Source organism: Orcinus orca, chromosome 8, assembly GCF_937001465.1.
Source record: "Orcinus orca chromosome 8, mOrcOrc1.1, whole genome shotgun sequence".
NCBI classification, from domain to species: domain Eukaryota; kingdom Metazoa; phylum Chordata; class Mammalia; order Artiodactyla; family Delphinidae; genus Orcinus; species Orcinus orca.
In genome coordinates, this window is record NC_064566.1 from 10,788,935 (window position 1) to 10,806,466 (window position 17,532).

At 46.9% G+C, this 17,532-nt stretch overlaps 1 protein-coding gene across 20 annotated transcripts in view; it reads right to left on the reverse strand.

The window, feature by feature from the left end:
• Positions 1 to 17,532, reverse strand: part of STX3 (syntaxin 3) — a 148,358-nt gene that overhangs the window by 117,080 nt on the left and 13,746 nt on the right. For all 20 annotated transcript variants that reach the window (XR_007478863.1, XR_007478862.1, XR_004479226.2 and 17 more), the window contains exons 2-5: positions 14,024 to 14,107; positions 3,431 to 3,530; positions 2,770 to 2,844; positions 1,573 to 1,640 (exon numbers count right to left, since the gene is read on the reverse strand). Coding sequence is in view for 16 of the 20 variants with exons in the window: in XM_033413563.2 (XP_033269454.1) it covers positions 1,573 to 1,640; positions 2,770 to 2,844; positions 3,431 to 3,530; positions 14,024 to 14,107 (327 nt within the window). In the remaining 4 variants the exon portion in view is untranslated. The remainder of the gene's footprint in view (positions 1 to 1,572; positions 1,641 to 2,769; positions 2,845 to 3,430; positions 3,531 to 14,023; positions 14,108 to 17,532) is intronic.

Sequence of the window (17,532 nt, forward strand, 5' to 3'; positions counted from 1 at the left end):
CAAGGCCCAGCCTCCTCTGGCCACCCCAGTCTTTCCCGAGATCGTCTGATGCTGGGAGCACGTGCATTTGATCCGGTCTTCATACGCGTTCTCCTGTGGGTCTTATGTCATAGTTTCCTTGTGCTCCTTGAGCACCGTGCCAGTTCAACAACAAGGATCATATCTTTGATGACCACCAAACACCCTGACTCCAAACTGGACAACTAATGACCAACAGTTTTCAGAGAGAAGACTTCAGTTTCCTCACCTGTAAACCAGAGGCTCACTAAACCCTCAGCAGTGCTCTGAGAGCCTCAGGCACCTCCTTAGAGGACAGTGTGAGAGGGGCCACCAGCTGGACTCGGCCCTGTCCCCCACTTCAACCTGAGCAGCTCCCCTCCATCAGTTCCTCAAATTGAGTTCCAGACAGTGGTTGTTGGTTGTTTTTTGTTTTAAAGGCTCCACAGCTAGAAAAGGGAACCCTCCTACACTGTTGGTGGGAATGTAAATTGGGCAGCCACTATGGAGAATAGTATGAAGGTTCCTTAAAAAACTAAAAATAGGGTTACCATATGATCCAGCAATCCCACTCCCCAGCATATATCTGGAAAAGATAAAAACTCTAATTCGAAAAGATACAGGCACCCCAACATTCATAGCAGCACTATTTACAATAGCCCAACACATGGAAGCAACCTAAATGTCCATCAACAGAGGAATGGATAAAGAAGATGTGGTACTATATACAATGGAATACTACTCAGCCATAAAAAAGAATGAACTAATGCCATTTGCAGCAACATGGATGGACCTAGAGATTATCATACTAAGTGAAGTAAGTCAGACAGAGAAAGACAAACGTATCACTTATATGTGGAATCTAAAAAATAATACAAATGAATTTATTTACAAAACAGAAGCACAGACATGACTCACAGACATAGAAAACAAACTTATGCTTACCAAAGGGGGAAGGGTGGAGAATAAATGAGGAATATGTGATTAACAGATATACACTACTATATATAAAATAGATACACAACAAGGATTTACTGTATCACACAGGGAACTATATTCGATATCCTATAATAACCTATAATGCAAAAGAATCTGAAAAAGAAGCATATATATATGCAAAACCAAATCACTTTGCTGTACACCTAAAACCAACACAGTATTGTAAATCAACTATACTTCAATAAAGATTTTAAAAAGGGACTGATCTGGTGGCACAGTGGTTAAGAATCCTCCTACCAATGCAGGGGACATGGGTTCAAGCCCTGGTCCAGGAAGATCCCACATGCCGTGGAGCAACTAAGCCCGTGAGCCACAACTACTGGAGCCCGCACACCTAGAGCCCATGCTCCACAACAAGAGAAGCCACTGCAATGAGAAGCCCGTGCACCACAACGAAGAGTAGCCCCCGCTCGCCACAACTAGAGAAAGCCCACGTGCAGTAACAAAGACCCAATGCAGCCAAATATAAATAAATGTATTAAAAAAAATTTTTTTTTAATTAAAAAGACTCCACAGCTAAGAAAAAAAAAATTAAAAGATTGGACTAGATGGCTGTTAGACCAGGGAAAATCTCACCTGGGATTTCCGAATCCGAAGGTCTGCTGACGACCGGACCTCGTCTTCTTCAATACACCTCTCCATGCCTGGATGGGAGAGGAGGTTATTCTAGCAACGCATCTGCTGCTCTCCTCCAAGAAGCACACTGTGCAGTGCGGCCTCCTCTCTCTTTCTCACACACCCGGCCCAGGAGACGTAACAGCAGGTAGGTCCAGTCTCAAAAGGTCAGCTCACACCTGAGCCATGGGACACGCGTTCCACGACCTTTACTACTGCCGGGTCTTCTTCCTTGGATACCTCTCGGCACAGTGGTTAACAGCATGAGTCTCTGTCACTAAGAGACTCGTACTCAAATCCTTGCCACTTAGTAGCCATGTAACTTTGGAAAAGCCACTTAACCTCTCTTAGTGTTCCTGTGCTCTCGTCTGTAAAATGGAATAAACAGCAGTGCCCCCCTAGCAGCACCAACGTGAAAATTCAATGAGAATGCACACAGAGGCCTTGGCACACGATCACGGCTATGACTGGAAGCTGCCACTAATGACTTCCACCTCCACCCGCATGAAAACAGGCAGCACAGGCTGTTTGGGGGGAAGAAATGATAAATTAGGCGAGCGATGCTGCGTGCACTCTCAGACCAACAGCATGCCTTGTCAGCAAGTACAGTGCGGCAAGAATGCAGATGGTAGCCGTGGAACTAAGGAACCTTCTGCGCCCCCAGAGGAGCTGAATCTACGACAGTGGCTTCACTGAACAATGCCCTAAATTGAGGGGCGGGCACGGGGGTGAAGGGAGGGTGATACGTGGCCCCCAAGAAATGTCTCCAGACTCTATGATCCATCTGGCATCCATACATCACTAACATCACTGCTCAAATGGACGTAGGTGCTGGGGAAGGAAATGGGACCAGGAAGAGAGAAAGCGAGGGACTAAAGCTAAGGGACCAAGTCGCCCAAATACCCAGTAGCTGAAAGCACACTTTCATTCCCATCTCCGAACTTCAGTTCTGGACTCTCTCAACCACAGTCATGACTCGAGAGCAGGTAAACTGTCTGGGGCTCTAATAGGTCATTCCAGGCACAGTGCCCAGACCACAAGCAAAGACGGCAAGGGTGGTGTCACTCCCGCCAGGAAGAGTTCCGGTCCAGGAGAGCTGGACCCCGGACGTGAGACGGATGGTGGGAGTGCCGCCGGCTCCCTTTGTTCCTTTCTTACTCTTCAGTTTGTTCCGGACATTGTTGGCCCTTTTCTTGATCTCAGTCGTGAGCTGCTCCAGGTCATCCTTGGTTTCTGGATAAACAAATGCAGGCAGAGTCAGTTAGAAGAGACTGAGAGCTTAGTCAACTACAACAATCAACAGAGGAGGTGGGGAGCTTTCTCAGGTGCCCACTGCCCACAGCAGTATGTATCCTGGTGGGCTCTCAAGACATCTGTCATTAGAATCACAGAAAGCTTATTTTTAAAAGGCATTTTTTTCCTGGCATCCTACCCCAGAACTACAGAATAAAAACACCTCGTGGAAAAATAGGGGGGTACTGGGGAAGCATTTCAGGCAGAGGAAATAGCACAGGGGCAGTGGTGGGTGGGACAGAGATGAGGTATGTCGGCAGCTGTAAGAGCCGTTGCCAGTCATGAGAGGGACTAGCTGGGAAGGAGAGGAGAGTTTGGCTAAATGGGTTGGACCATGAAGAGAAGAGGTAACAGCAGCAGAGCAGTGACCAGGAGAGGGTAGAGGAGGACGGGAGATGACATGGCACATATGTTAGTGGAAGGTAATACACCCCCTCCCCTGCTGCTCACAGAGGGAGGAAACCAAGGCCCAGCCCCAGTGGCCAAGGGTCACCGTTGGGTGATTCAGCCCTGAGTCAACACTCACTTGGCTCTGGAATGGGTGCAGACAGAATGACACTGTAGAGCTTCTTAGCTTCCTCCACGTGCTCTGAGATCTTGTCAATGTTGAGTCGAGTTTCCTCGATCTATAATTAGAAAGATGATAGCCTTTGTCATCAAGAGGAAGAATATAGCCATGACTGAGATGAAAACAGAGCTCCCTGCCCACCTTCTGGGTTTGTGGAATAAGATGGTGACAGGAAATGTCTTCTGAGGACCAGTGAGCCCAGTGAGTACCCTTTCCATAGTCAGAGAAACGAACGTAAACAGAGCAGTCATTGAAGACCCGTCCTCATTGCTCCCTGAGAGGAATACGTTTACTCACCTTGGATGGGAAGATCCCGGCCAGAGTCAAGGAGGGCCAGGACAACTCCCGAGGAATAATCAGAGTGAAGGGTCAAGAAACCTTACCAGGCAGATCCCCAGCTCCTCCAAAAGTGGAGCCGCAGAAAGTGAGGACAGGAGAGAGGGAAAAAGGAAAGAAAGAAAGGGAAAGGGAGAGAACGAACCTGGAGAGTGAGAAACACAGAGAGAAGAATGAGAGGAAGAGAAAGACAGAAACAGAGATGAAGAAGAGAGAAAGAGAGAGAGAGACGAAGCAATGACCATCTCAGGACATGCTGAGCTTCTCTTGGACATGTGTTCTGGGGAAACGCCTCTTACTAGCTGATCGCCTTAGACGATCAAGACCCAGGAGCTCAAGCCGTGGACAATTTCTGCCCATTTCTGAGGTTCCTAACTGTACAAGGTGTGTATCAGAAAGTACTTCTAGCCACGCCTCATTCCCAGGTGGAACACCGTCCCAGGACGCTGCTGCCTGAGCATTTCAGTTCAGCCTCGGCTCCCTCTTCAAAGGCACCGGCTGTCCCGGCACCACGGCCTCTGCTGCGGTACCAGTGCATACGCAGGGAGCAGCACATGCCAGAGAGACCTCAAAACCCACCACATCTACCTGCCTCACTTCCACAATGAGGGGCACATCAACACGGCCACAGTCAACAAACAGAAATCTTGTAAAATGCCAAAGAGTAGGATCTTAACACCTGAGATACAACGAAAATACAACTCAATATGCAGCTTCCGGCAGCCCTTCCTTCTGGTGAATAATTCACTTAAAGAAAAAAAAACAACAACAACCCTGATCACAGCTCTCCAAATTACAAAGAAATAAAACTTTAGTGCTCTACCCCTCAAATTAGTAATTTTGACAGTGGAGCGGGGATTTGACCCTCTACAAATATGGGTTGGCCAAAAAGTTCCTTTGGGTTTTTCCCATAAGACGTTACAGAAAACTCGAACGAACTTTTGGGCCAACCCGATATATTGGCTTTGATGCACCACAGTTTGAGAATGGAATTACTTGCTTAAAGATACAGAATAAACAAAACAAAACAAAAGACCAAACAAACAGAAAAACCAAAAAGAAAGATACAGAATACATTTTCAGTCTAATAATATCATCAGTGTAAATACAAATACGTAGCTACCCACACATTTGGGAAGCATTTTCACAGCTGGCAAAACAATCCATGGCACTGCATTCAGACCATGATTGAAATGAGGAAACTAAGTTTAAAGAGGTCATAGGTCACAGGGTTGGTGGTAGGCACAGCACTCAAACAGCGCTCTCCAGAGTCCGACTGGGGTGCTTTTTCCATGAGAGCTAAGACAATGTTTTCGGCTTCTTCATACTGCTTCACTTTCAGCAGCAGCCCAAGACTACCCAGCTATCAAAAAGGCCTGTGTTATCACCTGTGAACGCTGGTGGCTCTAGGGGTGCAACCACCTCAGACTCAGGGCCTCGGGGGACCCAAGAAATTGCCACCTTACCCTTCCCTCTCTCTTCATCTCTCCCATCAAACACTGGCTCCTCTTGCAACTCCTAAAGTGTCAGCGCATCACACCACGTTTCCATGTCCATCACGTGACTGTCATGCCAGAGCTATTACATGGTATAAAACAGGACTGAGGGGCTTCCCTGGTGGCGCAGTGGTTGAGAGTCCGCCTGCCGATGCAGGGGACACGGGTTCGTGCCCCGGTCCGGGAAGATCCCACATGCCGCGGAGCGGCTGGGCCCGTGAGCCATGGCCGCTGAGCCTGCGCGTCCGGAGCCTGTGCTCCGCAACGGGAGAGGCCACAACAGTGAGAGGCCCGCGTACCACAAAAAAAAAAAAAAAAAAAACAGGACTGAGAAAAAAGACTTTCTAGAATAACATGTCCTCGCCATTTTAAAATGAATTTTAACAACGGAACGAATCACCCTCTTGTAAGAAGCCAGAGGCCTAAGGTTTTGCATGTTCAAACGACTGGATGTCTTAGAAAATAGCTCCCGGAATATCACTTCATCAAGTGAAGAGCATCCCGCCCCAAAGCTGGGTCAGTGGTAGGGAGACGAGGCAGGAAGTTTTTAGGATGAGACTGTTGGACCCCAAGCTTAGAGTCGCTCCAGGCACTTGGAGACCAGATGGTAAATGGGCCTCCGGGCTCCGTCCTCAACCTGCCCGCAGAACTTTCCAGGCCTGGGGCCTCCACCGCCTCCAGTCATCCTCCACCCACGGCAGCTGCTCTCTTCCCTCTGTCCTCAACCACCTCACCATTTGGAGGTATTTCAGGGCCTCTGAGTTAGTAATCTAGGAATTTAGTCAGTTCACCAAATAACCTCAGGAGCCCTTCAGGACTTCAGGATGGGCAACTGGCCGATCACAGAGCTTTTTTTTTTTTTAAACTTTGTGTCTCTGTTTTTTCTTGGAAGTGTTAGTTTTTCTCGAAGGTGACTTTCAGAGTATTTCATGGTAGCAGGTAGACATGCAATTAATTTCCTTTTGTGCATTTGCCAGACAACCAAAGATCGGGGCGGGGGGGACAGGGCTGGCAGGAAATCTGCCAGGGCTGCATCTAAAAGTTCAAGTGCTATTTGCCTGTGTGTTTGTTTGGGGTTGTTTTAAACAGACTGACATTACTCTGCACAATAATATATTTAAGAACTAAACCCGATTTAACATACACCTGTCCCAGAAACAAGGCCCTTCACTGGATGTCTGTGAAGTCACCATCACTCTCTGCTTTTTACGCACGACAGCACTGCGGCTCAAAGAAATTGAGGAAGTCAATAAAGGCCGTAACTGCAGGAAGAGGCAAAACCGAGGTTTGAACCAAGGCAACTGTTAAATCCAAACCCTGTCTCCTGAACCAGGTGAAGGTGCAAGAATCGCCTACGGGAAGCTCTCTGTCTTCTCTCCCAGGTCCGTGTGTGTTCAGCCTGTGTCATGTGAATGTGTGTGACCCACTCACCAGTTCTGTGAGACTGGCTCAATTACCCTTGACTCACATCATGTGCCTTATTTCTTTGTTCTCCAACCAAGGCTCCCTGTAGAGAGCTTTTTACACAAGGAGAGCTCAAGCAACTCAGTCAAGCTGCTGACTGAGGGAACCAATCTGCAAGTTTTTGTTTTTTTTATCGCCATGCTAAATTTGCAGCTAATACATCCCCAATGCCCACTTATTTTTTGTTACTTTTTAAAATGTATTTTCCAACGATTTGTCAGTAATGGGGCAATCTAGATAGCACAGTTTAAGAAAATAAGTTAGAATCATACCAGGTTCACATTCTGGCTCCGCCCCTTAGCAGTTTTTTTGACCTTGAACAAGCCACTTACCCTCTCTGAGGCCCAGTTCTCTCATCCGTGAGACGAGGATTATCATATTTCCCACTTCCTAGAGTTTGTGTGGGCATTAAATGAGATAAGATATGTCAAAGGCTTAACATAAAGTACACGCTCAATAAACGTCACATGGTGATAAAGACAAAAATAGCCAGCAACTATTGCACATTTATTGTGTGCAGGTACTACGCTGAGCCTTTACGAGCAATGTCTCATCTAATCCTCACAGCAGTGCTAATGTTAACAACATGTTCTGTGATGTCAGTAGCCACCCAAGGAAATCCAGTAAGGACAGCAAGTCAACCACTCTTCACATTGGGTGTCTGCCTCATGGAACCAACTATAATTACCACAGTATATAGGCTGCCCTCTGTATCCTCAAGTTCTGCATCCATGGATTCAACCAACCCCGGATCGAAAATACTCAGGGAAAAAAAAAAAATTCCAGAAAGTTCGAAAAAGCAAACCTCAAATTTACCACACCAGCAACTATTTAACATAGCCTTTACATTGTCTTTATAACTATTTACATAGCACTTACATTGTATTAGGTATCATAAGTAATCTAGAGATGATTTAAAGTATACAGGTGTGTGTAGATGATATGCAAATACTATGCCATTTTATATGAGACTTGAGCGTCCACAGACTTGGTATCCACGGGGGTCCTGGAACCAATTCCCCCCACCCCCGCAGACACCGAGGAAGGACCGTACTAATCACCATCATCTAACTAAAAGGAGGGAGTTATTTTCAAGGCATGGAGGGCCTCTTCCCTCTGGACCTAATTAGCCAGTGGAATCTAATCCAATGTAATGTAATGTGATGTAATCTAATCTAAAAGCAGAGAAAGTACTACTTTGGAGACTGGCACATGCCGTGGGGTAAGGTATAAGGCTTTGTCTCTTCTCCCTAAAATGTCTCTGCCTCCCTTAAATTCCCAGGTGCCTGGTACCTCTTAAGTTAGGCATTAAATCTTACATATTTATTTATTGAAAACTTATTATATGTCACCTTTTGAAGGTGACAAAAGTAATGGGGTCGTAAGGGTCAAATAAATGACTCCCGCTTCGCACAATTCATATACCTTTACTTTTCTCCCCAAATAGCAAAATCCGAAACAGTCCTTGTGTTAGAAGGTCTCGGTGAAGTCCTCCCTGACTTGTTTGCCGCTTTGCTTTGGAAAACGAACACTGACGAGGGACAGAGAAAGGTCTCAGTCAGCCAAGCCACAGAAGGCAAGTCCCTCAAGGGGTTTTAGCAAGACTGAGCGTAGTATGTCAACTCTCCTTTTACGAATGAAAAGAAAGATGATCTCAGAGCTCTACTGACCAGTGAAAAGTAGCAGTCTTGGACAATCACCTCAAATCAATTAAGTGTATCTGGGCTTTGCATCACTCAAAGTAGGGTCAGGAAAAGAAAAACCTATCTAGTTATTTTAGCCGAAGTAATTGGGTAGGTTGGGTAGTTTTCCTCCCTCATGAAAAGGACTTCTGAGCTTTTCTAGCTGCCCACTGGAAAATACAGGGAAATCTAGACACAGAGATGCAAGAGCTGAGAAGCCAAACAGAGGATGGTGAGGCCCTCTGGAAATGAGCAACAGCTGGCTGGAGGGACGAAGAAGGAAGGCAGGGTCACCAGGGCCCCTCTGATGGGAGCCAGATGATGGTGGAGTCAACCGGCAGAACAGGACCACGGAGGAGGGTCTATGGAGGGAAAGTTGAGGCCGTGGAGGAGATACATCTGGGAGGAAAACCGAAGCTTCATCCCCCGACCTTGACTCTTCTGCGGTGCCTCCCCTGGGTCAAACACACCAAAAGCCAGTTGGCAAGGGAACCTGGGCAATGAGTACCTTGCAATACAGAGCAGAGTACAGGGAGGGCAGGGAACAGACCGGAGGGTAAACAGGCAAATGACCGGCAAGGGCTTCCTGCCTGCCTATGGAAAGAGCCCAGAGACGCAGAACCTACCAGCTCACCTAGTCATCCAAAGATGCTACTTCAAGAACGAGTTGGAGAGCATTTAACCTGCTAGATTCAACTTAATGCCTAGATTTCCAAGTTACATCCACTTTGAGGATCTTCGTTTTAACAAAGATCACAAGACTGTTCACCTCTCATTTCCGCTAACCAGCCACTGCTCCACCCGTCTCGTTCCCCTCAGATGCCTGGACCCCCATCACTATGCCAAGCACATGGTGTCCCTCAGCAGAAGTTTGTTCAATGGATAGATACATGAATATAAGTAACTCCAGGGGTAAGCTTGCTTCATACACCACTGCCGAATTGCCTCATACACCTTTCTTAAGCACATCCAAGAAAGAAAACTTTATAATAGCATTTTCTGAAATCTATTCATTCATTTTGCTGACCGAAGTTACATGTCACAAAGGGTTCTATGAAAAAAATAAGTGTTGAGATAGGTAAGTTAACCAGGTTTCTTTATTATAGGACTTCTTAGAATCTTTAATAAGTTCGTGTGCATTTTCAATCTCCATGGGAGGAAAAGAGTATGAAGTGTTTCTCAAACATGTTTGATCACAGAAATCTTTCTGCATCTCATACTGCCATCCAAATAGCCATCCCCACCTGCCCCTGCCCTTTCTTGTTAACAGAACTCTGATTTTGTTTGGGCAGCAGTGTTGCCAGCCCCAGAGGATGAATCATGATCGGTTCTATGGCCATCCTGACAAGCCTGCCCCTTTGCTAAGTTCTCACTTTCCTGGTCTCCATGCTAGAAAAGAGTGGCCATGACCATGTGATCCACTGCTGGCCAAAGAGCCCCAGGGGAAGTCAGCGCGGAGGGTTTGGGTAGTTTTCCTCCCTGATCAAAGGATTTCTGAACTTTTCTAGCTCCTGCTCTCCCCTGCCTGCGATGCTGGTGTAGGATGATGGCATATGGAGCTGTGACTCTGGCGGTTTTAAAACATGGCACAAATTCTTCAATCTCCTCATTGAGGGGTGGTATCTCTGTACTGCTCTCTTGAATCTGGCGGGCTTGTGACTGCTTCGACAACAGAGTACGATACGAGCGATGGGCTGTATGACCTGCACAGCTACAATGCTTGTCTTGGAGCCCTAAGCCTCCTCCACCAAACCGATGACCCTGAGCTGGTCATGCTGAGGAGCCCGTGACACAGAAAGAGGTCAAGTACAGGTGCTCCTTTGACTCACCCTACTTCAGGCACCAGATGCTTGAATTAAGAAGTCTCTGAGGGGCTTCCCTGGTGGCGCAGTGGTTGAGAGTCCGCCTGCCAATGCAGGGGACGCGGGTTCGTGCCCCGGCCCGGGAGGATCCCACATGCCGCAGAGCGGCTGGGCTCGTGAGCCATGGCCGCTGAGCCTGCGCTCCGCAACGGGAGAGGCCACAGCAGTGAGAGGCCTGCGTACCGCAAAAAAAAAAAAAAAAAAAAAAAAAAAAGAAGTCTCTGAGATTCCAGGGACTTCCCTGGTGGTCCAGTGGCTAAGACTCTGTGCTCCCAGTGCAGGGGGCCCGGGTGCGATCCCTGGTCAGGGAACTAGTTCCCACATGCCACAACCAAGAGTTGGCATGTTGCAACTAAGAGTCTGCAACCCGCAACTAAAAGATCCCACGTGCTGCAACTAAGACCCAGCACAGCCAAACAAATAAATAGATAAACAAATATTTAAAAAAAAAAAAAGTCTCTGAGATTCCAGACTCTGGTTATTCAAGGCCCCAGAAACTGTGTCGCAAAAATAACCCACCTCCGGGAGCTCCCTGGTGGTCTGGTGGTGAAGAGATTCAGCACTTTCACTGCTGGGGCCTGTGTTCAGTCTCTGGATGGAGAACTGAGAGATCCCACAAGTCGCGAGGGCACAGCCCCCGCCCTCCCCCCCCACAAAAAAACCCCACCTTCACTGGGCCCTGTCTGAATCCCTAATCCACAGAAGCCATCAGAATTACAAAGTGGTTGCTTCACCCCACTAACTGGTAAGGTGGCTTGTTACACAGCAGGCCGACTCCATCTCTCAGTCTTGCCCTCTCAGGCAGGTTCTGTTTCCTCTAAAACTCTGCACTCTCTGCCGACTGAACAAAGAGACCAAGGAAAATACAGACAGCTGCAAATTAGACAAAAAATCGAAGGTTTATCATTTACTAGACCCTGGCTTTTTAACAGCCAAGGAGGCCTCAACACCCAAGGGTCAACTCTTTTCTATAATAACCGGGAGGCTGGAGAAACCACTTGAGTTTTACGGGGCAAAGCATATTTTGAAAACATCCTGATCTTGCGACTTCATCTGTACCTTGCAAATGCCTCTCACCAAGCTGTGATTCACACCATCAGTCCTCAGCAAATAACCAGGGGTGACCTACCGGCTGAAAGCAGTCCAAAAGGTACCTTTTATCACAAGAGTGCATCCCCAAGAAATCTACACAGCTGTCAATGTATCCTGCAGGAGGTACTGGGTGTATTCCTTAGACACATGTAGAGGGAAACCTTTTCATTTCCCCAAATCCCTATTATCTGGAACGCACTTTAACCCACCTTCAAGGATATTTCCAGACCACATTCTCTAAAGTAAACTTTGTGGTCTATTTATTCACAAATACACTGGGAAACCGAATGCTGATGAGAACTAAAATTTACTGAAGACATACTTACTGTAGGTCAGGCACCGTGCGGGTACCTCCGTATACTTGCTCATTTTATGTTTATAACAACCAGCAGGTAATACCGCTAGGCCTGTTTTAGAGGAAACTGGGGTTTAGAGCAGCTAAACCACTTTTCCAAAGCTATACCACTGTAATGGGCAGAGCTGAAATTTAGACCGGGATCCGTGGGGAGCCAGAGCCTGCACAACCTCTTTCCATGACGGGCTCCCTCCTGCCTCTGCCCCACGTCAATACTGATCCTCCCTGTGCTCTATCTACATGAGTCCAGAGGCAGGTAACATTTCCCTAAGCCCTCTCTAAGCACTTTCTGAGTGCTGGCTCCTTTCATCCCCAACAGATCTGTCTGGTGAACATTTTCCTCCCCATTTCACAGTTAAACCCACAGAGACTTAGAGAAAAGTTAAGGCGTGTGCCCAAGATCACACAGTTAGTGGCAGGTAGGGAACTATGTCCAAAAAGTCATGCTCTTTCCACCCCACCACGCGGTCCCCTTCTCCACCCTAAATACGATAGGGCTTTTTTATTTCCCAAATGATAGAAAAGCATTTAACTAAGAGAAAGCAATAAGAAAAGCAACAGCCCTCGAGACCTTGTTAAGTCGCCCCAAATAACTGCCATCCATCTGGCGCGGTTCTGTTCAGATGATGCTTTCCAGATGTACAATCTTCATGTGATCTCATGTGATCCTCACAACAGCCTTGAAAGGTTAAGTACTGCCATTCCCAGTTTCCAGAGCAGGAATCAAAACCCAGCCGGGTTAAGGAACCTGACCAAGGTTAACTGCTATTAAAGGCCTGAGGATAGACTCTGACCAGGTCTTGGAGGCCAAGGCCCACCATCTTCCCACCTCACAAGGAGTACTGCCTCTCGGGGCCCCTCTTACGGGTTCAGAAAAGAGGTAGGGCACCGTTAATGGAGAAGAATCCTTATCCTAGGAAAGAAGTGAATGTAACTGGTTCTCTACGGCAAGACCAGAGGAATGAGCTACAATGATGTCATGCATCTCCTTAAGTCCACCCCCAGCACTGAACAGAAAGACCTTTTCCTTCCACAGTCCACACCTAGAACAATACTGGACTCACAAAACTCAAGCATTGTTTGATCTGACTATGACTCCTCCACCAAAGAGATGGACCCACCCATGGAGAGGGTGGGGATCTGTGCAGTATTCACAGCCAACTTCCCAATCAGGTCAGCACACACTCAAGTTCGCTCTGAAACCTGCTTGTGACTCTCACAGATGAACTGGCATAAGCCATCACGTCCCGCTCCGCTCCACTTAGGAAAGAACTAGAGGGTGGCTTTTCCAGATGACAGGAAGCACCCACACCTCCCCTGCAAGAAGAATATGACGCCTTTTTATATATGCAATAAAAAGCCTAAATAAAGAAACCATAACATGGTGGCAGGAACTTCAGTGCCGGAACTTCTTGTGGCTTGGTTTGGTTTTATTGAAACACATGTACGTCAGATGCTACGTGGAATGTTTTAGAAACACTAACCCATTTGATCCTCCTAATAGCCCCATGGGGAATTACATTATCAATCCCAATGTACAGATAAGGAAACCAAGCCTGTTAAGGAAACGTTCACAAGATCAACAGCTGTCAGAAGCGGGCTGAGGTTTGAACCCACATTTCCCTGGCTTCAAAGGCTGTGTTTCTGTCCATGATACACAACGCCCCCCAACGCCCCACCCAAGCTTCCCATCACTGTCTACCACAGCACCTTCCAACAGGACCCTCTACATCAAAGACTATGTGAATCTGTACACACGGGGACACCCATGTTTGCCTCTGCTGAATTTCGAAAAACATAAACTGGTGGTTTCTTGGTTTCTCAGTTATCACCAGAGGAGTCAAAGGGATTGAATTTTTGGAAACAACAATTCTGATCTACCCGAATCACAGGCCTAAAAATGTAATGAAATGCATTTTTTTCCCCCCACACTTGTGGCTGGGCCCCCAGCGTTGGTTCTGTATTTAAACTATGTAATTCAGGCAAGAAAGGATATCATTAAAATGTTGTCATGTAGCGTAAGACCTTAAAAGCATCTCTTTAATATATATAATTTACCTTCTCCTGACTTTCTTGGTAAGATTAAAAATCCTCCCAAGTACTGAAGAAACTCTCCGTGTAACTTCTTGGTGTGTTCATTCCACCCCAGCAAAAGACTGACTTTCCTCTGCTACCCTTGAAAGATCTGGGGGGTTTTATTCTTTACTAAGGAAGTTGTGTTTCCTTATGTCCATTCAGAAAAAAAATACCGGAAGGGCACCTACCTCAGAAAAGAACTCGTCCATGAAAGCTGTGTTGTCAATAGCAATCTCGACCTCATCGGCATCATCATCCTGTGTCAGCTGCTTCTGTGAGAGACAAAAAGGAGGGTGAGACCAAAAGCACCAGAAATAACAAACAGCACTGAATGCTCCCTAAAGACTGGGAGCTGTATCTGTAGTGAACATTTTACATACATAATCTCCTTTAAAACTCAGAACAGCTCTGTGATGTATCAAACTCTGATGTCACACTGTCTAAGTTTAAATCCTAGCTCCATACTTACTGATACTTTACAGGGGGATGAGGGGAAGAAGGGAGCAAGTTACTAAACTCGCTGTGCCTAGGTTTCCTTATCTGTAAAGTGCTAATAAGAACACCACTTACGTCATAGGTTCGTTTACAAGATAAATGAGCTAATGAATATAAAACACTTTGGCACAGTGCCTGGCATACTGTAACTACTCAGTAAATATTATGTTTTGGTGGTGGTGGTATTGGTGATGTTACTATAACTCACTCCAGTTGGAGAACGTAAAACAGAGAGGTTAAGTAACTTGGCCGAAGTCACACAGCTAAAATGTTGGAGACAGGCAGATTCTAGCCCATCCTTTGGATTTGGACCATATGTTCCTAAACTCTTCTCCACAACGTTCAGATGCATGACCTACTGTACCGGGGATCTGTATTAAGACAGTCCCAATTCCTCCAAAGCACTAGCTTCAAATCATCACAGAAGGAGCACACATTTTCCTGTTTTCAGAAACCACCTACTGCAAAGGAAACAGCGCTGTGTGCTGTTCCCTGTCAGAGCTCATGTTTATGGGGAAAAGGAAGCTCTCTCGGCAGTCCCCAGCAACCCCCGGGGACCCCGGCTTTCATAATCTCATTCAGCTACCTCTACAAAAGCACAAAATGGCTATCTAAAGGAAGTGCTTCCATTCCCACCCAGCTAAAGGGCCGCGGCGGCTTCTGCATCCTTCCCAGATGCTCCTCCCAGACGACTGCTGCATTACACACAGCCCACCTCTAAGCAAGGAAGACCTGGTTGTTGGGAGTGGAGGTGGGGAGGGGGTGAACCCCTCGACACCTGCTTCTCCACACCCTTCAGTGGCCTTTGGCCTCCTTAGCCAAGACATGTCACTCTCAACATGGGAACTCCACTAGCAAGGAGAGCCACCAGGGGCCTCTTTCCTTCCCCTGCTACCATCCCCCAGACCTGCTACAGCAGATGGAGTTACTGGGAATTCCCACGGAAATTTGGGACTCTCCAGCCATCTGGGGAGCCTCTTCTGACCGGATCCTCTGTAATCTCATTCTCTGGCTTGTCTGCAACCATCAGCAACCCAAAGTTAATAGTCACATTCAAAGGAACTGAATTTGAGGACATTGCTACAGCCCCCAACAATCACCTTCCTAAAACTTAGGACTGATCCCGTCCTTTTGCCACTTAAAGTCGTTCAGTGATAGTTCTCAGGATTGCAAGTCCCAGGATTGCAAGTCCCAAAGCCTAACAGAGCATACAGGGCCCTTTAAGATCCAGTCCCGCCCACGTTTCTCCCTCTACGATGCATCTCTGGACCAGGTGCTTGGAAACTCCTAGCACTTCCTGGACACACCATTCTTTCATATTGCTGAACTGTCACACAAGGACTTCTTCCTGAAATGCATTTGTCCAGCTGGCAAAATTTTATTGAGCCTTTAAAACTCAATCTCGAACAAACTCCTCCCTGATCTGACACTCCCCGACCCCCCATGCAAACTTGAAAACCTCCCTGAGCTCCCAGTGCATTTTGTGCAAACCTTCCACAGCATCAATCCCAGCCCTCTATTAATTATCCCTTCACTTATCTATCCTTCCCCACCGACTGTAAACTCCTGGAGGGTCAGGGTTGCCTTATGTACCCACTGGAGAAGATACTTTGAGTGTGTGCCTGCCCAGAACACCTCCCTTTGTGAAGATAACCCCGACCTTCCCCACATGATTCTGGGAAGGTTATCAATCACCACCCAAGCTCCCTGAGGATTCTGAACTGTGAAGTGAACAGAGCCGAGTCAACCTATAGCAGCACCCAACAGAGATACCTGCTTGGTTCCCAGGGCTACCCTTGTTTCTGTCCTCCCTAACCCACCCCATGGCTTAGAGCTAGTTCTATAGATCTTCCCCAGTATTCTTTCAATGAGTCCAATAGTATTCTTGTAATGCTGTTTTTTGTTCATTTAGCCAGAACCGGTTTCTGTCACTTGTAATTAAAATTACTTGTACTTGGGAATTCTCTGGTGGTCCAGTGGTTAGGACTCTGCTCTTTCACTGCTGAGGGCCTGGGTTTGATCCCTGCTCGGGGAACTAATATCCCACAAGCCATGGGGAGTGGCCCAAAAAAATAAATAAGTAAAATAAAATTACTTGTACTTGTCATTAATTAACTTATTCCGCATGTATACTGAGCACTTACCATACGCTATATATGTAACGGAAACTTAATCAATTCTAGTTGAATAAATAACCCCTACCAGAGACCGGCAGCCTGGATCCACCCAGCAGTTTCTAAAGTGTGGGATAAAATGCTCCTTTTATCAACTATCATCAATACTTGGGCCTCTCAGCAGCCTCCAGAGAGCTCCATCTCCCAAAAAGGATCTCGGAGATCCTCACTAGAAAATAGGAACCTGGTCTCCCTCCAGGAAGGTGAGTTAACAAGCATTTGTTAAGTTTCCTCTCTTTGGAGGTCTTGTAGAGACCCCCACTGAGGGGATATATCCCATGTATGTGTGTGTATAGACACACATGAGGGTGTCAACTCAGTTTTCTTCAAATAGGTACACGTGCTATGGAAATGGGATGAGGCTGCCGTCGTGGGATGGACTAAGGGAAGGTTTTGGAAGCTGGGAACACGTGTGTCCTGAAGCATGGGACACAGGCCCCTAGCCCTCCATCATAACATGCACTTTTGAGACCCCTGGAATTTGTACAGGGATTCCCCACCCAAGACGGCCACATGTTGGCTTTGAACAGGCTCTAACAGGGCAGCCTGGGCCACCTCCAGTGAGAGGACATGTGAACTGGGAAAAAAGAAGTCTTGGGTCACCCACCACCGAGGTCCAAAACCTGTTATTACCAATAACTGGCTGTGAGACCTCTGTCAAGTCCCTCACTGACCTGAGCTTACCTGTAAATGGTAATAACACCATACACTCTATGACTTTTACGAGGCTTGGAAGAGTTCACACGTGGAAAGCTTCTAGCACAACACAGGGCACACAGCAGTGCCTAATAAGTGTCAGTTTCCCCATCACCTAGTTGTAAAGACGTGATGTCTAAAGTGTGTGTTCTCCTCCGCGGAAAGTGCTCACACAAAGGCTTAGTCGAGAAGATCGATTCTGCAGCATCAGGACCACCAGGGTTCTATAACTGGCTTCCCTTCATGCTAGTCATTGAGCCTTAAATACTGGGCTCAACATCTCTGAGCTTCAATTTCCTTACCTACAAAACAGGAACAAAAGTGTCCACCAG